Source organism: Xenopus tropicalis, chromosome 2 (genome assembly GCF_000004195.4).
Source record: "Xenopus tropicalis strain Nigerian chromosome 2, UCB_Xtro_10.0, whole genome shotgun sequence".
Lineage (NCBI taxonomy): Eukaryota > Metazoa > Chordata > Amphibia > Anura > Pipidae > Xenopus > Xenopus tropicalis.
Window position 1 is genome coordinate 12638130 of NC_030678.2, and position 22964 is coordinate 12661093.

A 22964-nucleotide genomic window follows, 5' to 3' on the forward strand; every position below is an offset into this window, starting at 1 on the left:
TCCTTTTAACCTATAGAGGCTCGCTTTACAAGCGGAACGAGTCCTGGCACGCAATGTTTGCGTTTCACGGAAGGGCTGGGTTTCACGCCTCACTAGGAAGGATATAAATTCCAACGCGGAAGTTGAAGCCCGCTGTCTTGGTAAGTGCTTGCTTAGGAGCTGACTAGGAGGGTTAGGGCTGTTTGTCCAGGGGCTTCTTCCGGAACTTTAAAGCTGACCAACTGCATAGTCGTATTTTTGTAAAATCCCATCCCGGGAATGGTTCTCGCACTCCCAGTGGCGCCTGTCCCTTTAATACTGAAACACAAACTGCGCCAAAATCGCATTTGTTCTCATAATGATAGAGAATATAGTTATTAGTAACTTTCCCCTATCCCCTCGATTCACCAGCACAAAGTCCAATGGTTTTGAGGCTATTTGCAATTGGAAACCGGAAGCAGCGTCTGTCTGCCCCTCTTCAGCTCTCAGGTTCTGACTCTTGAAACAATGTGGCAGAAGTTTCCTGGTTCGTTACTCCGCTGGCTTCTGTTGCATTGTTCCAGGAGTCAGAACCAGCGGTACAATAAGGATATAAACAGATGTTGGTCACTTTGCTTACACATTTATTGCATAACTGTATGCCTGTGCCCTGTTTGTGCGACCCAATATATATTTATAGTGTGTTTGACTATACTAGAACAGTTCTTTTTTGATGTATTTGCACCCAGAATCCTCCTACCCCCAGATCATTATGGCTTCTTATAATAATTATTAGCACATATTCTAAAGTGATCTTGCTTTCATGTCTGGGGTTAATGTGCTTAAAATGCATTTCTGCAGTGATTGTATTCGCCAGGGTGAGACTGGGCCGCCGGGACACCGGGAAAAATCCCAGTGGGCCCAGACCCGACCCTTGTCGGCGCTCCTCCTGCCAACCATTCCTCCCTTGACTTATGCACGCTCAGGGGAGGATGTCGGGTTAGGGGGGCCCGTGGGGGGGGGGGGGGGTCGGGGGTCCAGCGGAGGCAACTGCAGGGCCCCTGGGGCACCCCCCAGTCCAAACCTGGTATTAACATATATAGGATTAACATACTCATTATCCATTTTCTGTGGAGATCTAACTGCCATATCTGGGTAATTATGGCTAAAGGGATTATCAAAGTGCCTCAAAATATCTTTTACCTTTTGCCACATATTTTATTAATATTTTAACTCTCACGGTGGGAACCGCTAATTTTCTGGCAGAATACAAATAGAGCCGTGTGTTCCTGATATTTTCACTGTATATAACCTACTGAATACGGATTCATGTGGATTTCAGCCGGCAGAGTTTTTTGGGTGGGGGGAATGTTTATAATCTTCTTCTCAATAGTAGTTTGTGTACAAGAGTCCAAGTAACTTGAAATATTTTGTTAACATTACCCTTTGTTTTCAAAATATATAATATGTATCTAGCTGTTTCTTCTGTTGCCTTAGGGCAGGGGTGTCAAACGCAATCACATAAGGGGGCTTAAATCTAAAACACAGGCTAAGTCGCGGGCTGAATTTTTTATTAATATACTTAGTAAGATACTAAGGGGTATATTTATCACAATGTGTAAAAAGTGGAGTAAGACATTACCGGTGATGTGGCTCATAGCAGCCAATCACATGCTTTGCTACTGCTGAAATCTGATTACTGATTGGATGCCTTGGGCAACATTACTGGTAATGCTTCACTCCACTTTTTACACAGCATGATAAATATACCTCTTAGTCTTAGTTACTATGTGAGGAGAATGGTAATCAGGCTGGATGGTAAACATTATTTTAGCCGGCACAACAAGTAAAATGCAAGCGGGGCAAAGCTCCTCAGTGTTTTTATTCAAAAAGCAACATTTCGGGGGCATACCCCTTCATCAGGCATACAGACACACCAGTGCACATGATTAAATAGTCACATCATTAGCATATATAATTATATAATTAATATATTAACCATTAAAACACTTTAAAAGCTTTACCTAAATGTGCAATACAAAGTTCACAAGAACCATTAATAGACAGTGTTATACATGAATCACAATACTTCCCAATATCCAGTGTCCATAAGTGAAACCTCCATAGACAGGTCATAATTCAAACAATGTAATTAAATCTGCAAAAATTGATACATAAAAATCCATAAAAACATGTTCCATAGACCTTGCTTAAAAACATTATCCCCTTACATAGTTTTCTATGTCCTTCGCCCTCATTGTTGTTACAAAGTCTCATTTAACCTTGTAACCTATACAATGTAACCTTAACCACAAAACCTAAGGTTTGTTACCAAAGATTGCAAAAAATTTTCCAGATCGAAATTTAGACTCACCCTGAAGCAAAAAATGATTCCCTGTCACTGCAGCTCTGCATACTTCCTCAGCTGTATAATAAATTATCTGCAGGGAAAAATGTATATATATATATAATTCATTAGAACATACTACCAGCACAATTCATAAAAAGCAAGACATGATGCACTCTTCATTTAATCCTCTAGGATACTTTGTTTTTAAAGCCCAAATCCAGTTTGTATATCATAATCTTCCCTTCCTTTAACCTGTTCCAATATTTGCCACCTAAAGGTCCCCATACACGGGCAGATTGTAGCTGCTGATACAGGTCCCTTGAACCGATTCGGCAGCCTATTGGCCCGTGTAGGGGCAGAAACGAGCAGGCTGGCCGACCGATATCTGGCCTGAAATTGGCCAGCTATCGGTCAGCCAGGTTACAAAATTCAGTCGGATCGGGGACCGCATCGGCTCGTTGATGCGGTCCCCGAACCGACTGCCCTATTGCCGCCTACATAATCTGATCGTTTGGCCCCAGGGCCAAACGATCGGATTATTTTTTTTTTAACTTCAAGCTCCCCGATATCGCCCACCCGTAGGTGGGGATATCGGGGGAAGATCCGCTCGCTTGGTGATCTCGCCAAGCGAGCGGATCTTACCGTGTATGGGGACCTTAAGTTGCGAAACTTGATGGCCACATTCAAAGAAATGTCTAGCTAATGTCGTTTCTCTTTTTTCTCTTTTCTCCTTTCCCAATTTTTTAACCAATTCATTTCCTTTTCCCTTTTCCATAGCCATGGGGACTGAAGGTTTATAATTACGTATCGTAGATTTATGCTCATTCAATCGCACCCGTATTGCACGACTCGTCTGGCCTACATAGCCTAATCCACAGGGACACTTAATGTAGTACACCACATTTTTACTAGTACAATCAAAGGTCCCTTTGATATAAAGTTTGGAGCCATTATGTGGATGTACTACATTATCCCCACATATAATACCATTACAATGGTTACAGTTAACACATGGGTAGGTACAACCCCTCCCTGATACTTCACTTTTAATTTTTCTACCAGTTGCTTTTACTTTAACCAACTCACCTACAGCCTGATCCCCCAATGTTTTCCTACAGAAAAGGGGCCCCTGGGCCTTGTGTTTGACATATATGCCTGCTTAGGGGAAACCAGAGCTAATTTACATGCTGCTTCTATTTGATAATGCACTCTGCTTCAAAAGAGTAGCAAAATAGCACCACCTAGTGGCAGATCTACCAAACCTGCTTGTGCCTTAGAAAAAGAAATATAGGTATAGGACCAATTGTCCAGAATGCTCTGGACCCAATAGGAATGTTTTGCCTTCAAACAGTGGTTAACTATCTATACAGCAGACCCTGTGGTCTCAGGGGAGGGGCCTGGGTGACAGGGGGATCACTGTACTGTCTGCTGTACTGTAGTCCTCTCTCCCTGGCCCCTCTCCTACCTTTAAAATAGTGGTGTGATTGGGGCGTGGAGGTGCAGGTGATGGGGCTGGGCCCTTCAGTGGGTTACACTGCTGCCTCCAATAAGGGGTGATTATATCTTAGTTGGGATCAAGTACAGGTACTGTTTTTTTATTACAGAGAAAAGGGAATCATTTAACCATTAAATAAACCCAATAGGGCTGTTCTGCCCCCAATAAGGGGTAATTATATCTTAGTTGGGATCAAGTACAGGTACTGTTTTATTATTACAGAGAAAAGAGAATCATTTAACCATTAAATAAACCCAATAGGGCTGTTCTGCCCCAATAAGGGGTAATTATATCTTAGTTGGGATCAAGTACAGGTACTGTTTTATTATTACAGAGAAAAGAGAATCATTTAACCATTAAATAAACCCAATAGGGCTGTTCTGCCCCAATAAGGGGTAATTATATCTTAGTTGGGATCAAGTACGGGTACTTTATTATTACAGAGAAAAGGGAATCATTTAACCATGAAATAAACCCAATAGGGCTGTTCTGCCCCCAATAAGGGGTAATTATATCTTAGTTGGGATCAAGTACAGGTACTGTTTTATTATTACAGAGAAAAGGGAATCATTTAACCATTAAATAAACCCAATAGGGCTGTTCTGCCCCAATAAGGGGTAATTATATCTTAGTTGGGATCAAGTACAGGTACTTTATTATTACAGAGAAAAGGGAATCATTTAACCATTAAATAAACCCAATAGGGCTGTTCTGCCCCAATAAGGGGTAATTATATCTTAGTTGGGATCAAGTACAGGTACTTTATTATTACAGAGAAAAGGGAATCATTTAACCATTAAATAAACCCAATAGGGCTGTTCTGCCCCAATAAGGGGTAATTATATGTTAGTTGGGATCAAGTACAGGTACTGTTTTATTATTACAGAGAAAAGGGAATCATTTAACCATTAAATAAACCCAATAGGGCTGTTCTGCCCCAATAAGGGCTCTGGTACACGGGGAGATTAGTCGCCCGCGGCAAAACTCCCTGCTCGCGGGCGACTAATCTCCCCGAGTTGCCTTCCCTCTGCCATCCCACCGGCGAACATGTAAGTCGCCGGCGGGATGGCAGACGCGGCGGGGCGATTTCGGGAAATCGCCGAAAAAGCCTCGCGAGTCTTTTTCGGCGATTTGCGCGAAATCGCGCTGCCGCGTCTGCCATCCCGCCGGCGACTTACATGTTCGCCGGTGGGATGGCAGAGGGAAGGCAACTCGGGGAGATTAGTCGCCCGCGAGCAGGGAGTTTTGCCGCGGGCGACTAATCTCCCCGTGTACCAGAGCCCTTAGGGGTAATTATATCTTAGTTGGGATCAAGTACAGGTACTGTTTTATTATTACAGAGAAAAGGGAATCATTTAACCATTAAATAAACCCAATAGGGCTGTTCTGCCCCAATAAGGGGTAATTATATCTTAGTTGGGATCAAGTACAGGTACTGTTTTATTATTACAGAGAAAAGGGAATCATTTAACCATTAAATAAACCCAACAGGATTATTCTGCCCCCAATAAGGGGTAATTATATCTTAGTTGGGATCAAGTACAGGTACTGTTTTATTATTACAGAGATAAAAGGAATCATTTTTACTAATTAGAATTGATTAAATGGAGCCATCCTGTAATTTGGAGCTAGATAATGGATCCTATATCTTTATTGTGGAAAGTTAAGAAACAAAGGGCCCCAAATATGGGCAGAATCTTTGGTGTAAAATAAAAATATTTACAGTGATTACATTTTTTCATTTGTATAGTAGTTGAGGTCGATGAACAAAGACATGACTGACAAGGAACCTTTTTTAAAATAAATCCTTCCTGACTTCAAAATGATTCAGGAGCAAAAGAAAATCCTTTCTAATGTCAAAATGGTTATTGGACTATTGGATCCAATGACCAATGTACTAAAAGGGCAGCCAGACCTTCCTTATTTTTAGCAACTTTTCAATTGGTCTTCATTATTTTATTTTTTTTATAGTTTTTGAATTATTTGCCTTCTTCTTCTGACTCTTTCCAGATTTCAAATGGGGGTCACTGACGCCGGCGGCCAAAAAAACTCTTGTTCTTTGAGGCTACAATTTTTATTGTTATTGTTACTTTTTATTACTTATCTTTTTTTTTCAGTCCCTCTACTATTTATATATCAGTCACTCTCTCAAACCACTTGCTGGTTACTATGGTATATTGGACCCTAGCAACCAGAAATTCCAAACTGGAGAGCTGTGGAACAAAAAGTGAAATCTTTAAAAAAAAAAAAAAACTACCAATAATAAAAAATGAAGACTAATTGCAAATTGTCTCAGGATAGCACTCTTTACATCATACTAAAAGTTAAGGAGAGCATTCCAAATCTGTACAGCTGTCAGTCTAATGTGCATAGATCCAGCTTCGTTTAATATCAGAATATCAGGTTCCGGTTCATTAGTTGCACTCACTGCTCCTGTTTTACACCAGCCTGACCTTGGCTAAACCCCAAAAGTAAAAGTAAGGAAGTTGAAGAGGTAATAGAGGCCACTGGCAGGTATCTCAGCACTCGGGTGATGTTATCAGCAGCTTCTGTAAATAGAGGAGGTGAGTCTATCAGGCAAATAGAGTGGAGCAGTGACGATAGGTCGTATAATATTCTCCCCCTACAGCTACTGTCACTATGAAATATGGAGGAAAATGAGCAGCAGGCAGATGTGCTGCCCCCTTCCCTGACCTCTCAAGTCTCACTGATATAACAGACCCCTTTTTCTAATCGGGACTCCTTCAGTCTATATATATATATAGAAGTCCAAGAGGATCAGGCACTCACGTATCAGAAGTAAGGATGCCTGGGTGCAGAATTATAATAGAGATAATACAAAAAGGTACCCCGCACTCACAGGACTTATAAGAAAATAAACAATTTTTATTGGTCAAAAAACAGTTTTTTGACCAATAAAAATTGTTTATTTTCTTATAAGTCCTGTGAGTGCGGGGTACCTTTTTGTATTATATATATATATATATATATATATATATATATATTAGTTGGGATGAAGTACAGGTACTGTTTTATTATTACAGAGAAAAGGGAATCATTTAACCATTAAATAAACCCAATAGGGCTGTTCTGCCCCCAATAAGGGGTAATTATATCTTAGTTGGGATGAAGTACAGGTACTGTTTTATTATTACAGAGAAAAGGGAATCATTTAACCATTAAATAAACCCAATAGGGCTGTTCTGCCCCCAATAAGGGGTAATTATATCTTAGTTGGGATCAAATACAGGTACTGTTTTATTATTACAGAGAAAAGGGAATCATTTAACCATTAAATAAACCCAATAGGGCTGTTCTGCCCCCAATAAGGGGTAATTATATCTTAGTTGGGATCAAGTACAGGTACTGTTTTATTATTACAGAGAAAAGGGAATCATTTAACCATTAAATAAACCCAATAGGGCTGTTCTGCCCCCAATAAGGGGTAATTATATCTTAGTTGGGATCAAATACAGGTACTGTTTTATTATTACAGAGAAAAGGGAATCATTTAACCATTAAATAAACCCAATAGGGCTGTTCTGCCCCAATAAGGGGTAATTATATCTTAGTTGGGATCAAGTACAGGTACTGTTTTATTATTACAGAGAAAAGGGAATCATTTAACCATTAAATAAACCCAATAGGGCTGTTCTGCCCCCAATAAGGGGTAATTATATCTTAGTTGGGATCAAGTACAGGTACTGTTTTATTATTACAGAGAAAAGGGAATCATTTAACCATTAAATAAACCCAATAGGGCTGTTCTGCCCCAATAAGGGGTAATTATATCTTAGTTGGGATCAAGTACAGGTACTGTTTTATTATTACAGAGAAAAGGGAATCATTTAACCATTAAATAAACCCAATAGGGCTGTTCTGCCCCCAATAAGGGGTAATTATATCTTAGTTGGGATCATGGGATAATGGATCAATGAATCAATGTGGCCAATGAAACTCCTTAGGGTCCTCTCATCCATCCCATTAGCTTAAGAATTAAAGGCCCCTCCCTAGTTTCTATTCAGTCCCCCTACTATTCATGTTCCAGTCTCTCATCTAAACCACTCCCTGGTTGCTAAGATAACTTGACCCTAGCAACAAAATAGCTGCTGAAATTTTAAATTGGAGAAGCTCCTGAACTGAAAATGAAATAACTAAATAAAAGATGAAGACCAATATCAATCTCTTCCTCAGACTAGTTAATTTTAGTTGTGAACAGCCCCTTTAAGTACGTTTCTAGTAACATGCAGAAGTTACGTAAATTGTGTAATTTTTATTGTTACTTTATATATAACTTTCACAATGCGCCCCCCTCTAAAAGATATTATAATGGGCCGGCAGAACACTAGGCCCGCCCCCCAATGGCAGCCCTACATACATACATGTACACTGATGAATTTATTATGCGTTATTAGAGCCGGGCAGGGTTTCTGCTTTGCGTTGTGCTTAGCAACCAGCCGAGTGAGTGAGCGCAAGTGGTGAGGGCAGTATGGCGTCTGTCAGTAGTGGGCGCGGGGAAGGGTGAGCCACAGTTCAGGGTGGGGTCGGGAGAGGAGAGCAGCCCAGCTTGGGATCTCACCTACATGAGGTGCTGAGTTACAGATCTTCCACTCACTAAATAGCAACAAACACTTCATTTTCCCATTGCCCCCAGGCTCCCCCCCATGTCAGATATTATGTGGATCAGGTTTCACTACAGGAGAGCTGTGTGCTGAGTAAAGGTTGGCTGGAGTTCAGGGGCCTCACATTGTATATTATACAGGCCCGGTAAGCTGGCATACCCACGGGCGCCTATATCCACAAGCGCATATACCCACGGGCACCTATACCCACGGGTGCCTATATCCACAAGCGCTTATACCCACGGGCACCTATACCCACGGGTGCCTATATCCACAAGCGCATATACCCACGGGCGCCTATATCCACAAGCGCATATACCCACGGGCACCTATACCCACGGGCGCCTATATCCACAAGCGCATATACCCACGGGCACCTATACCCACGGGCGCCTATATCCACAAGCGCATATACCCACGGGCACCTATACCCATGGGTGCCTATATCCACAAGCGCATATACCCACGGGCACCTATACCCATGGGCGCCTATATCCACAAGTGCATATATCCACGGGCGCCTGTACCCACAGGCACGTATACCCACAGGCACCTTTACCCACGGGCACCTATACAATCGGGTGCCTATACCCACAGACACCTTTACCCACGGGTGCCTATACAAGCGGGAGCCTGTACCCATGGGCGCCTATACTCGTGTCTGGCATGGGCTGCACTATTCATGGCAGTGCACACAGAAGAGGAGATCTGTATTGTTTGTTGGACTGGGCAGAATGAGACCAGTACCTCTGCCAAGGGATAAAGCCTATCGGATAAGCTCACCATTGGGTACATGAACTGCTTATACCCTGCAGACATTGGCACCAGACTTGGCCACTCTTTACCAAATTGCCCCCTTTTGAATAGTTTATTGCCCAAACCTGTCTCTTTCCCAGTTGGTATCTAAATGAGGACTTTAGGTCAACTACATGACCAGAATGTTGGCCCAAGGGCTGAACTACCCCATTTTGGGCCCATTATTGTCTACTACTTGGGAAGCCTGGTGTTTTGTTTAGAATCTGCCGGTTATCACTGCTGAAACAGTGTAGCAGAAGCCAACAGACCCGGAGGAGAACAGACTTCTGCTACTTTGTTTCAGGAGTCAAGACGAGAGAACAGAATGGATAAACTGCTTTCAGAGATTTCCATCTAAACAAAACTTATATCGCACGTTAGTGAATGTATATTGTTTTATGCAACACTAGTTTTTGGGTGACGTTCATAGAGTTTTCTGAGCCTCGGTGCCACCTGGCCAGCCCATGACCTTACAGTGACCAGAGCCGCACTCCCGGGGCCTTGGCCCAGTTACTCATTAACCCCAATGAACTTTCCCTGACTCCCTCTATCAGCAGTCGCACCTCACATGGAATCTCATTGTGTTGATACAGTTCCACCCGAGTGAGCATCAGGCACAACCAAATTATATTCAAGGGGCTGAAGTTTATTGTTTTTTTAATGGTGATTATTTTCTCCTTTCTCTGGGCATTAAACAACGTTTATAACTGTGGGTCTCATTCCTAAAGTCTTCTATTGTGAGCAATGGAAAGTGCCTAATTGGCTATCCCTTTTTTATTCCAGATATCACAATGGTGGAGAATTCCCCGTCCCCGCTACCTGAAAGGGCAATTTATGGCTTCGTTCTGTATTTGGGTTCCCAGTTTGGCTTCAGTGAGTATCAGCACTTGCATATCATTGTGTATTGGAGCAGTTGGTTCTGTGCTAGTGAGACGTACAGGCCGCCATCTTCTGCTGAACAAGCTCCTTCCATACAACATGTTTTATTGTGCCCCTGAAGCTTTGGTCACCACCTGTCTCCGGATCACTCATATGGATCAAAGCTTAAATAAAGAAATATCATGTCCATTCAGTCCTCTCATTGCAAGGGACCGTAGTGGCCAATACTGCTCCCCACATTACTCCTTGCTCCCCTTTTCAGTTTTGGACTGGGCTCCCCAGGGCCACCAGAGAACCTGACAGCCTCTATCTCCTTTTTACTAGTGATGTGTGGGTCGACAAAAAGTTGATCTGCACTGGACAGTAACCCGCCGAGCCTCGGAATTTGTAGCCCTGGCCAACCCACCATCTCTGTCATCACAAAAGGCCCAGGGCACACAGGCACAAATCAATAAATAGCGACATTTGGAAGCGTAAGCGGGCAAAGTAAGGTCAGGTTGGGCTTAAGAAAGTTGTGTGGCTGCCGGCCCAAGCCCACCCAACCTGCAGGTCCCTGACCCGCACATCACTACTTCTTTACTTCTGTCCTCTAACAGGGCCAGCACTTCTCAAACCTTTGGCCTACCCAACTAAACCATTGGGGGGCCCCATAGTCTCTGTTTATTATTGCACAGCACCTAATAGCCACCTCTCAGCTATGCCACAAAACACTGGTCACAATCTAGGATACAGTTACTTTTGGGCATTTGCACCCTACTGCACTTATTTAATTGGTCTTTCTGGTATTTGTGACTGAGCTGCTGTTTTGTACTTTCAGTTCTGTACCTAACGTGGGGCTTCATCCCAGAGTCTTGGTTACACTCATTAGGACTGACGTACTGGCCCCAAAAGTAAGTACTGATGTAAGCACTATACACATAGCTGTACTGTATGCACTGTGTTCCCTTTCTCTCTGGGCAAAGCAGGATGGCTGCAGGTTTACATGGTATAGTGTCAGTCTGAAAAGTCTTTGTAGCCCCAGATACACAGAAGGGGATCATTTACTAACATCGGGCATCAGGGTCGGACTGGGGGGTGCAGGGCCCACCGGGGCTGCCGACCCAGGGGCACTGGAGGTGCCCTGCCAGCCGCATCCCCTGCATCCCCTAGGGGCCCCCACTACACCCCCTAACCACCCACAGTGGCTCTGCCCAACGTCCTCCCCTAAACGCGCCTAAGTTTAACGCATCAGGGGAGGAACACCGTAGGCCAGGGGAGCGCTGGCAAGGGTCGGGTCTGGGCTGCTCCTGGTGTCCCGGCGGCCCAGTCCAACCCTGTCAGGTATATTAGCCCCATTGCACCCAAAGCCTTCAGTAAAACAATTAGCTTTAATCAGACTCCTGCAGACAGAAGAATGAATGCACATCTGTGATCAGTTACTCTGCACAAATTAGAGCATATTTGTTAGTAAATGTGGCACAGTATGTCAGTAGGATAACAGGATACATATTGTGTGCAGCCACAAAGTCCTACCTACAGTATAGTAATTGCAGACTGATAGTAATGCCTTTGTTGTCTGGCATTTCAGTTTCTTTTACAAATTGTGTTTATAGATATTGGGCTGTGGCAGTGCCCGTCTACCTCCTCGTTGTGTTCGGCATCGCCTATATCTTTCTGTTTGGTATAAACATGATGAGCACTGCTCCCCTAGACTCCATACACACTGTAACAGGTAAGTGGGACTCTGGCTACAGTATATAGAATCTAGTGTATATGTGTGTGTGTGTGTATATATATATATATATATATATATATATATATATACAGTGGTGTGAAAAACTATTTGCCCCCTTCCTGATTTCTTATTCTTTTGCATGTTTGTCACACAAAATGTTTCTGATCATCAAACACATTTAACTATTAGTCAAAGATAACACAAGTAAACACAAAATGCAGTTTTTAAATGAGGGTTTTTATTATTTAGGGAGAAAAAAAATCCAAACCTACATGGCCCTGTGTGAAAAAGTAATTGCCCCCTGAACCTAATAACTGGTTGGGCCACCCTTAGCAGCAATAACTGCAATCAAGCGTTTGCGATAACTTGCAACAAGTATTTTACAGCGCTCTGGAGGAATTTTGGCCCACTCATCTTTGCAGAATTGTTGTAATTCAGCTTTATTTGAGGGTTTTCTAGCATGAACCGCCTTTTTAAGGTCATGCCACAACATCTCAATAGGATTCAGGTCAGGACTTTGACTAGGCCACTCCAAAGTCTTCATTTTGTTTTTCTTCAGCCATTCAGAGGTGGATTTGCTGGTGTGTTTTGGGTCATTGTCCTGCTGCAGCACCCAAGATCGCTTCAGCTTGAGTTGACGAACAGATGGCCAGACATTCTCCTTCAGGATTTTTTGGTAGACAGTAGAATTCATGGTTCCATCTATCACAGCACGCCTTCCAGGTCCTGAAGCAGCAAAACAACCCCAGACCATCACACTACCACCACCATATTTTACTGTTGGTATGATGTTCTTTTTCTGAAATGCTGTGTTACTTTTACGCCAGATGTAACGGGACACGCACCTTCCAAAAAGTTCAACTTTTGTCTCGTCGGTCCACAAGGTATTTTCCCAAAAGTCTTGGCAATCATTGAGATGTTTTTTAGCAAATTGAGACGAGCCATAATGTTCTTTTTGCTTAAAAGTGGTTTGCGCCTTGGAAATCTGCCATGCAGGCCGTTTTTGCCCAGTCTCTTTCTTATGGTGGAGTCGTGAACACTGACCTTAATTGAGGCAAGTGAGGCCTGCAGTTCTTTAGATGTTGTCCTGGGGTCTTTTGTGGCCTCTCGGATGAGTTGTCTCTGCGCTCTTGGGGTAATTTTGGTCGGCCGGCCACTCCTGGGAAGGTTCACCACTGTTCCATGTTTTTGCCATTTGTGGATAATGGCTCTCACTGTGGTTCGCTGGAGTCCCAAAGCTTTAGAAATGGTTTTATAACCTTTACCAGACTGACAGATCTCAATTACTTTTGTTCTCATTTGTTCCTGAATTTCTTTGGATCTTGGCATGATGTCTAGCTTTTGAGGTGCTTTTGGTCTACTTCTCTGTGTCAGGTAGCTCCTATTTAAGTGATTTCTTGATTGAAACAGGTGTGGCAGTAATCAGGCCTGGGGGTGACTACAGAAATTGATATTGAAATTGAAAATTGAAATTGATAAACCACAGTTAAGTTATTTTTTAACAAGGGGGGCAATCACTTTTTCACACAGGGCCATGTAGATTTGGAGTTTTTTTTCTCCCTTAATAACGTGAACCTTCATTTAAAAACTGCATTTTGTGTTCAATTATGTTATCTTTGACTAATAGTTAACGGTTTTTGATGAGCAGAAACATTTTGTGTGACAAACATGCAAAAGAATAAGAAATCAGGAAGGGGGCAAATAGTTTTTCACACCACTGTATATATATATATATATATATATTCTGTAAATAACCTCCCTTGGTGCTACATTGTCAGCCCAAGGATTGCAATGCATGCTGGGTATACAGACTGAAAGCAGCCACTAGATTGGCCAATATCCTAGTGCAGTTTATTGCAGTTATGGGCAACCTCAAGAACTCCCAGTGCCGCTCAGAGCTAATAGATGATCAGCGGTACCTGTTCTTTCAGTGCCACTGAGTGTTGTAATTTGTAAATTTTTACCACAATTTCCAGACTCTTATGCCAAAAATCAGCAAGAGAAGGCGTGCCAAGAGGATGCCATCCCAGCACTGAGGGACATTTCCATCAGCGAGGTTAATAAAATGTTCTTCCTCACTGAGAGATGATGCCGGAAGATCCTTCGGACCCACAAAACCCCATTCTTTATGATAATTCATGTAGCTATATATTTCTGGACTGTGTTTTATTTATTTATTTTTTTACTTGGGCCCCATAAACCAATGGGTGCAAGTGTTTTATTTAGAGGTGCAAATGCGCAGACTTGGAGATGTGGGAACAGCAGATTCTGCAGAGGTCTATGCTCCCAGTCACATTTATACTGTGCTGCCACTTCACTTGCTATATAAAAAAAAAAGCAGTTTACCTTGAAATTCACTTTTATTGGAATTCTAAGACAGTTTGCAATTAGTGATTATTTAATATTTGTCATTTTGAAAACCCATACAAACCATTTTTTGCTCTGCAACACTGAGGCTTGGAATTTCAGCTGCTATCTGGTTGCTAGTGCTCAATGATCTTAGCAACCAATTAGCAGTTTAAAAATCAGTATGATGGAAGATCAATAGGAGAGAGCTAGAAAAGAAAGATAAACATCTAAAAATAAGAGCAGTAAAATTAGGGTTGTTGCCTTTTCTGGAAAAACAAATGCTGGCTTTCCTAGATTTTTTATGTTTTTTTCCTATTAAAACTTTGAGCATTTTTTTTACTGGCCAGGTGGCCACCCCAAATACAATTGAACCCTCCAAATTGATTTCTTTTTCTGGTTGGTGGGGTCAGAGATGGCAAACTAGATAGGTTTCTCTGTGACAAGCTATACCAAATAACTAATAGAGACTAGTTACAAATTTGCTCAGAATGGATCCATACTGAATGCTAATATAAAGGTGGACTTTCCCTTTAAGTTTTTCCTGTATGATCAGAGAAGCTGCCGTGCCTTTTATCCCTTTCGTTATAGTATTGTCATTTGCACTGTATATACAAACATGAGGCCTGCTATTTGTATTTCAACACACTTGGTTTTATTCAAAATCCATTAAAGCAACACTGTGCTACATAGCAAACGAGAATGTTTATGATTTATATGTACATGATATTCTAAAGGGGTTTAATAACTGGGTGGGACTGGCCTGGCCAGGTACGATTCTGCACCCTGAAGCAGCCTTTCCAATGCCACCAACCATGCTTACCTTTCAGAGATTAAAAAATGGAATTTCAGGGTCCTAAAGATTCTCACCCTCAGAGGTAGGCCAAATGGTGCGGGCACCCTAGGGGGCCCCAATCCCCTCAGTGCACGCATATGTGCTTTGATAAGTGGGTGGGACATGCAGTGACAAGTGCAGGTGGGGCAAGAGAGCTCAGACTAGGTGTAGGCAGAAGAGGTACCTACCTAGTGCCCCTTACTGTTGCACCCTAGGCACGTGCCTTTTCTGCCTCCCCCTAGTTCTGGCAGTGTCCATGGGCCTGCCAGAATACCAGAAGAACCCCCAGCCGGCCCCCCACATCGGCTCATTGATGCGTTCCCTTATCCGATGGAATCTGGCCCTAGGGCCGTAAGATCAAATTAGCCTAATATCTCCCACATATCGGGAGAAGATCCGCTCGCTTGGCGACCTCACCAAACAAGCGAATCGTCCCGTGTATGGCCACCATACCTCTATGGCTCTGCGCATCAGAATCAGTGAGCAGAGAGGTGGGGTTGGCTAGCAGATGACGGCTGGGGGCTTGCCCATTGCATTTGGCCCAGCTCTGCATATAGCCATGCTGATAATTATTTCTTCAAAGATAGTTGCATACAAATGTGTCCCCAGTTACCTCTGTCATGTCCCTTAATGAGCCTGCAGGCCTTCCTGCCCCCAACTGCCACACTGTAGAATTGGCAGGGGCTGCACATCTTTATAAACCTTAATCTGACAATATAATAAGCTTGGCTATATAGTAATGCAATTAGGAGACTCCTTGCAAAGGAAAATGCAGGACTTGTGATGATATAAATACACTTTCCTCCATCAAGCCCTCTGAGTGGCCCATTGAATAAACTGTAAGTGTCTGCCTTGCTGCACTGGGGCAATGGAGTGCCCTACACATATAATGATATATATTTTACCTGTTTAATATGTGACCATTACCTTCCTAGTTTGCAAGGGTGAAACCTCTGGGAAAAACACACAAAGACCCTTGGCTGCTCTTTAGATGAAAGATCTGTAAGTCACAGTCAGATCCTATCAGTGATGAATCAGCCATTAGGGTTTCCCCTTTTTAGACAGACTGGACCAATAAAAACTCCCTATGAGAACGGCCACTTTGATTTTGAAGTCTCTGAAGGAGAGATCATTCTTCTGCTGCATTCTAAACAGTCTGTGTGGGTGATTTGTTTTTTTAAAGGGGAAGTTCACACACGCACACAAACATATATATATATTTTTTTAATATATTATACATAGACCCGAGTTTGGAGGTGAAAGGGATTGGTTTTCGGTTACCGCAAAAGGAACCCAAATCGCCGGGGAGTTGGCTGGATGCTTTAAAATGGGGATGGGCCCAGTCAGCCCAGTTGGACAGTGGTTAGAACCCAAACTGGATTAAACCAGAGGGTGTCAGCAAGTTGCCTGCTCTATATACCCAGTTAGGTGCCTTGACCTGTGTGTCTACAGAAGCAAGAGAAGCCCATACTATCAATAGGGGGCAGTAATGGGCATTTTCATTCTGTAACCCTGCATGGACTGATCTTGGTCTAAAGCTGGCCATACACGTGGCGATCTGACGATGTTTCGTGCGACCATCGGTCGCACGAAACATCGTCAGATCCGCCACACACAGTCAGGGCTGAAACAGCAGATAAGGAGGTAGAAACAATAGGATTTCTACCTCCTTCTGCCGATTCAGCCCTGACGGCAGATTTTGGTCAGGCGCCTATGGCGCCCGATCAAAATTTTCTAACCTGGCCGATCGGCGAGTCGTCCGATATCAGCAGCTTCCTGCAATATCGGTCGACTCACTGACTTGCCGTACACGCACCGAATATCGTATGAAACGAGGTTTCGTACGATAGTATCGGTGCGTGTATGGCCAGCTTTACAGCCCAGCATTCATGGACACCAAGTTGTCTGATTTGTTTCTTATCAGCCTTCCTTTCATTACTTCTATTCATCCGTAAAGCTGCTGCCCCATGGCTGAATTTCCCCTGCTGCCCGCCGACTGGCGCACATCCATCTCTCCTCACTATTATGGGCTGTATATATAAATAAGGGCACCCCCCCTCCCATCAAACACTGGGGGTGATACCAACGCTCCTCCTCCTGAGACCCGGCTGTGTAATCATTCACTTGGGACCTTGCTGTAAACTAAGTCAGATCAAATATCCAGCACTCTCCCATAGAGCCCGGCTCACTAGTCCCACTCCCAAACTTGCCCTTATGTTCACCTCCTGACCCCACCTTATCACTGGCCTCTCCACACCATCAAGATTAGAACTAAAGGGCAAGTGAAGCCACCTCAGAATGATGATAGCCCAGGGGGACAGTGCATATCTTCCCACCGCTATGAAATGATTGCACTATGGGAGGAAATAATAAATGGAGCTGAGAAATGATGGTTTTGATTCTTGAGTTCAACTAAACGACACCTAGGAACCATTCCAGCCTTCTGCCATATCACACCTTGGGGCCGATTTACTAATCCACGAACGGATCGAAAGCGTCCGAATGCGTTTTTTTTCGTAATGATTTGTATTTTGCGACTTTTTCGTAGCCGTTACGACTTGCGCGAATTGTTGCGACTTTTTCGTAGCCGTTTGCCCGCCGTTTACGAGCGCTCAATACGAAAAAGTCGCGACAATTCGCGCAAGTCGTAACAGCAACAAAAAAGTCGTGGCAATTCACGAAAAAATCGAGACGGCGACGAAAAATTCGCAAAAAATACGAAAAAGTCGCAAAATGTTCGTTTCCAATCCAATTTTTTCCCATTCGGGATTTGGATTCGTGGATTAGTAAATCAGCCCCCTTGTGTCTCAACCCTTTCTCCTTGTAGATTGTAAGCTCTTTTGGGCAGGGCTCTCTTCCCCTCTTGTATCGGTTACTGATTGCTTTATATGTTACTCTGTATGTCCAATGTATGTAACCCACTTATTGTACAGCGCTGCGGGATATGTTGGCGCTTTATAAATAAATGTTAATAATAATAATAGTCAAATAGATTGTAAGCTCTTTTGGGCAGGGCTCTCTTCCCTTCCTGTATCGATTATTGATTGCTTTATATGTTACTCTGTATGTCCAATGTATGTAACCCACTTATTGTACAGCGCTGCGGGATATGTTGGCGCTTTATAAATAAATGTTTATAATAATAATTATAGACACACAGTGACACTATACATTTGTATATGTGTATTCACTTTGGGTGCTTTTCATTAAAGGAGTAATTAACCTTTGAGTTAACTTTTAGTACGTTACAGAATGGCTCGTTCTAAGCAACTTTTCAATTTGTCTTCATTATTTATTTGTTAAAGGTTTTTAATTTTTTGCCGTCGTCTTGCAGCTTTCTAATAGGGGTCTCGGCAGCCAGAAGTTATTGTTACATTTCATAACTTATAATGTTCATATTTTTGTACTGAATACCAGTCTCTCATTCAAACCACTTCCTGGTTGCTAAGGTAATTTGGACCCCAGCAACCAGATAGGTGCTAAAACTGGAGAGCGGCTAAACTAAAATGGAAATAATTAAAAAAACTACAAATAATAAAAAAATGAAGACCAGTTGCAAACTGTCTCATAATATTACTCTCTACATCATACTTAATATACCGAAAGTGCATAGACAGTAATGGCCACTTGGACCTGTTGGGCCCACAGCCTGATATAAGGGGTCTAAAACTGCTAACATCTCCACTAGAAATGGAAAAGTGCAGGCATGCTCAGAACAAGTTTGGAGCAATTATTTTTTGGGGGGGAGGGGGGTAAGAGTGTTCTCCAGTTTTTCCAACATGAGCTCTCTCCCAATATCAACAAAGGGGTCTCACTTCCCCTGCCCACCCTGAGCAGTGTGTGACAGCCGTGTCACTTTTTTTTAACTTACAGCCACCAATCAGCAAGCAGCATTTACGGGTCTGCTATATATAGCCAATCTGATTGGTTGTTAGGGGTTTCTGAGTCTGCTTGCAGCTATTATCCAATGACAGGGATCCTTATATGTTTGGGGTGCGTCTCCATGATCCCCTTCTTACAGTGAACATTGTCCCAAATGAAAAATATCAACAAACAAAAGTGTCAGTCCCTGTAGGTGCCCTTCTGCCACCCATTTTTGCACCCAGTAAGGACAGATCTGTGGATATTAACATACTTGCCTCCATTTATCCAAAGAATTCTCCTTCCCTCCCCGCACCCCATTATACCAGCTCTCTAAATATCTACCAATCCGTAGATGACATTTCTTTTGTCCAAGCTGCCATCTTTGCTAACAGGAAGCCATTTTGCTAAGAGGCCCCACATTGTTCTGACTGGCAGAGCCATGACCTTGCGATGGGCCGTGCAAGCAGTACGGTCTGGAGCCAATGTATGGCGGCCGGGGGACATCCCTTGGCTTCCTGTGAATACATTCCATTCCGGGCTGAGCGAGCAATAAGAATTTCATAACCTGAGTGAAATCCACACCGGCCCTTGTGTTCCTCCAGCTCCTGAACACTAAGCACCCAGCGCCCACCCTGGCTAGCATTTCACCCGTGTCCGAGTCCCTCTAGGCGACACCCAAAGAGCTTTTACTTTGTCTTTTCCTTTGTTTGCCCATACAGGATGACTTGCATTATTTATAAACCATTCAAGTAGGAAATAGGTCACTTTTTTCCTACTTGGAAAATATTTATTTCACCAACAATTTTTTTTTTCTGGCATTTTGACCCCAAAGTGATTTCTCGCTCTGTTTGAGGGGAACAAATCAGACGTGTATCTGAGATAGGGCCCATCACTGACACAGAATGGAAGCTGATTGGAGGTACCCTAACAGCCATACTCTATTATATATTCTACAATATGGGACGGCCATATATATACAGGTATGGGTCCCGTTATCCGGAAACCCGTTATCCACAAAGTTCCGAATTACGTGAACGTCATCTCCCATAGACTCCATTATAATCAAATAATTCACATTTTTAAAAATGATTTCCTTTTTCTCTCTAATAATAGAACTACCTGTACTTGATCCCAACTAAGATATAATTACCCCTTATTGGGGGCAGAACAGCCCTATTGGGTTTATTTAATGGTTAAATGATTCCCTTTTCTCTGTAATAATAAAACAGTACCTGTACTTGATCCCAACTAAGATATAATTACCCCTTATTGGGGGCAGAACAGCCCTATTGGGTTTATTTAATGGTTAAATGATTCCCTTTTCTCTGTAATAATAAAACAGTACCTGTACTTGATCCCAACTTAAATATACTTGATCTTTGTTGGAAGCAAAACAATCCTATTGGGTTTATTTAATGTTTACATTATTTTTTACTAGTCTTAAAATATAAAGTTCCAAATTACTGAAAGACCCCTTATCCGGAAAACCCCAGGTCCCAAGCATTCTGGAAAATAGGTCCCATACCTATATGTATATATACTTATATAATACTGTCACCGCACTCATCCATAATGCGAACCCCGGTGCTCCGCAACTTCAGGACGCCGCTACGTCCCTCCACCATACAAAATTTGAAAAAGATGCAGCACACGGGTTATTTGCAAAAAAAAGTGTATTAAAAAGGATCACATCACATATGTGATGTGATCCTTTTTAATACACTTTTTTTGCAAATAACCCGTGTGCTGCATCTTTTTCAAATTTTATATGTATATATATATATATATGTATAAATGTGTATAAAGTTAATATTCCTGTTTGAGGATGAGTGGGACCCGCTTGCCCAGTACCTATTGTGCATTATAAATCCCAGAATGAAGTACATCCGGGGAAGTCACTTTGCGAGGGTGACTTGGCCTCCCTGGGTCAGGGATAAAGCGGAAGAGCGGAATATCACTCACCGCATGGATAAAATATTATATTTCCCTGCTGGAAAGGGTATCAATCATGTTTGGTGCATGTCATATTAACTGTCTACCAAGTGATGGGGGAAAGTGTAAGATTGGGTTGTGGCTCCCTTTACTGAGCAGGTAAACTCACTACATCATATGTTGGACTCATCTATACTGTGCTGGGGGGGGGTTAAACCACTCACTGTAGGTGCTCTCTCTGACCCCTGCTCACTATGATGGATGGCTCTGAGGTTACTCCCAGTCATTGGGTTACCTTACTGACAGTTCACACGGGTCTAACACGACAGCCCAGAATGGGACAAAAACAAACACAGGGAAACACACACATTCTTCTGTACTTCAGTGTAAGGCCTAGGGGGCATTAAACATATTAAACATTGCTAAATACTGCTAATTATGTGGATTATGGATGACTCTTTACAGTAGCCCCAGCACTGCACGTCATCCAATCAGAGAACCAAAAGATAAAAGCCCAAAGTAACTGCTGTACAAGGAATATACACTATACTGTCCCCTGTTATCCTAATTTAGAGGTTTCTTAGTTCCCAATGGGCTTAGAGAATTAAATGAGGGGCCCAGCTTGAAGACCAGACAAGTAGAATATTGGATGTTAAATTCTTCTTTATACTAAGTAATAGCACAAGGTGACTGTTGCACCTTATATTCATATATCTGTAACCTTATCATGAGCCAAAGAAGGGTCGGGGGGAAACAAAAGTTGGGCCTCAAAGAGGGTCCTGCACCAAAATGTACACACAACTGTATAAATCCTCTGACCCAAACTTCCCCACAACCGTTTCTGTAGGCCTCCACTGAATACCAATAGCAGCACCAATTAAACTGTAAGGTCTATGCCACCCGTGGTGCCAAAAGAGCAAGACCTTTTATTTCTGAAAGAGACAAAAAAAGGAAAGAACAAGAGAGGGGAGAGAGAACCACTGAGAAGAGAGCAGGGTGCAGGCAGAGAGAAGTCTGGGGAGGTGACATCCCCTACTATCAACTTGCTGCAATTTGTGGCCATTAATGCTTCAAATGCGTAGTTACTTTACATTGTAGAAGAACCTTTTTTATATAATTGAGTGTGTCCAACTGATAGCTAGTCCAGAGGAAGGCAAAAAACCCTTCTGAAGCCTTTCCAATTTGCCAATGGGACCAGTCCCTGGGTCAGCTTGTACTAAGAACTATGCCCATAACCCTGTTTTTCCTCACTTGCTAAAAAGCCATGCAACAGATAAGACCGACTTGGCAGCTTATCTGTCCCTCTAACAGACAATCATCTCCTATGATTAAGTGCACACGAAACGCGTCAGGCACCTTGATTTTAAATGGAAGAATAAAGATTGTGTTTTAGCAGACTCCATCGTCCGGTGTGCTTGAAGTTCCTTCTACAGTTTGTTATCTCCCTTTCAGCTACGGGTTTGGGGCCTTGAGTACCCGGACCACTCCTGAACTCGGGTGAGCCATTTGAATTTTGTTTGATTTGATTTGCTGACTTTCAATTGGTTTGGGATTCAATATAATTGAGATAGGCTCAGGGTTTATACACCCGAGCCTCTATGAGTGACTGGTATGCTTTACATTACCATCCCAATATACTTTATAATATAGTTATCATCTTACTTTGGATTTAATTTTTTGGGGGGTTATATATTTTTTTGTCCCTCTGACAGGCCTCCCAGAAAATTGGGCAGATGTCAATCGGACAGCTTTGATTTTTCGTTGAATTGGGCACCGCATTGGCTTATTCATGTGGCCCTCGCTACGACTTTTCCTATCCCCTTCATTAACCCAAGGGCCAAATGATCTCATTAGCACAATATCGGCCACCCAAGGTGGGCATTGGGGGAAATATTTGCTCCTTTAGCGACTTAGCAAATAATAAAAAATCCAGACCAGTATAACCACCCCTTTAATATTTGTAATTAGTCTGGGCCAATAGGCTGCACCATAGCAGCAATGAAATGCACTTTATTGGTAGTTGGATTAAAAGGTGCTGCTACACAGACCAAAGTTCCAATTGTTTTTCCTTAAAAAACAAAGACTTTCCCAATCACTAGCTCTCCAGATTCATTCAGATAAAGTGTTTAAATTGGGCCCCAATTGTCTTTATTACATAAATCAGAGTGTACGTG

The 22964-nt window shown here is 42.7% G+C and overlaps 1 protein-coding gene across 2 annotated transcripts; it reads left to right on the forward strand.

Moving 5' to 3' along the window:
- The first annotated feature begins 19 nt into the window (after nt 1–19).
- pigp (phosphatidylinositol glycan anchor biosynthesis class P) lies at nt 20–14856 on the forward strand. 2 transcript variants are annotated; one of them, NM_001016867.2, is made up of 5 exons: nt 20–140; nt 10004–10093; nt 10917–10989; nt 11692–11810; nt 13790–14851. In NM_001016867.2, exons 2-5 carry the CDS (start codon nt 10012–10014, stop codon nt 13900–13902), a joined length of 387 nt encoding a protein of 128 aa, NP_001016867.1. In that variant the 5' UTR covers nt 20–140; nt 10004–10011; the 3' UTR covers nt 13903–14851. The 2 variants fall into 2 exon arrangements, with proteins under 2 accessions (NP_001016867.1, XP_031751844.1); XM_031895984.1 differs by lacking the exon at nt 20–140 and adding an exon at nt 9862–9883 and having other exon boundaries at nt 13790–14856.
- The last annotated feature ends 8108 nt before the right edge of the window (nt 14857–22964 follow it).

Bases quoted from the DNA above. Each gene is read 5' to 3' on its own strand.
- pigp (NM_001016867.2), top strand. From the start codon at position 10,012: ATGGTGGAGAATTCCCCGTCCCCGCTACCTGAAAGGGCAATTTATGGC. The intron at 10,094-10,916 runs GTGAGTATCAGC...TTGTACTTTCAG, and splicing joins GGGTTCCCAGTTTGGCTTCA to TTCTGTACCTAACGTGGGGC. The intron at 10,990-11,691 runs GTAAGTACTGAT...TTGTGTTTATAG, and splicing joins CTGACGTACTGGCCCCAAAA to ATATTGGGCTGTGGCAGTGC.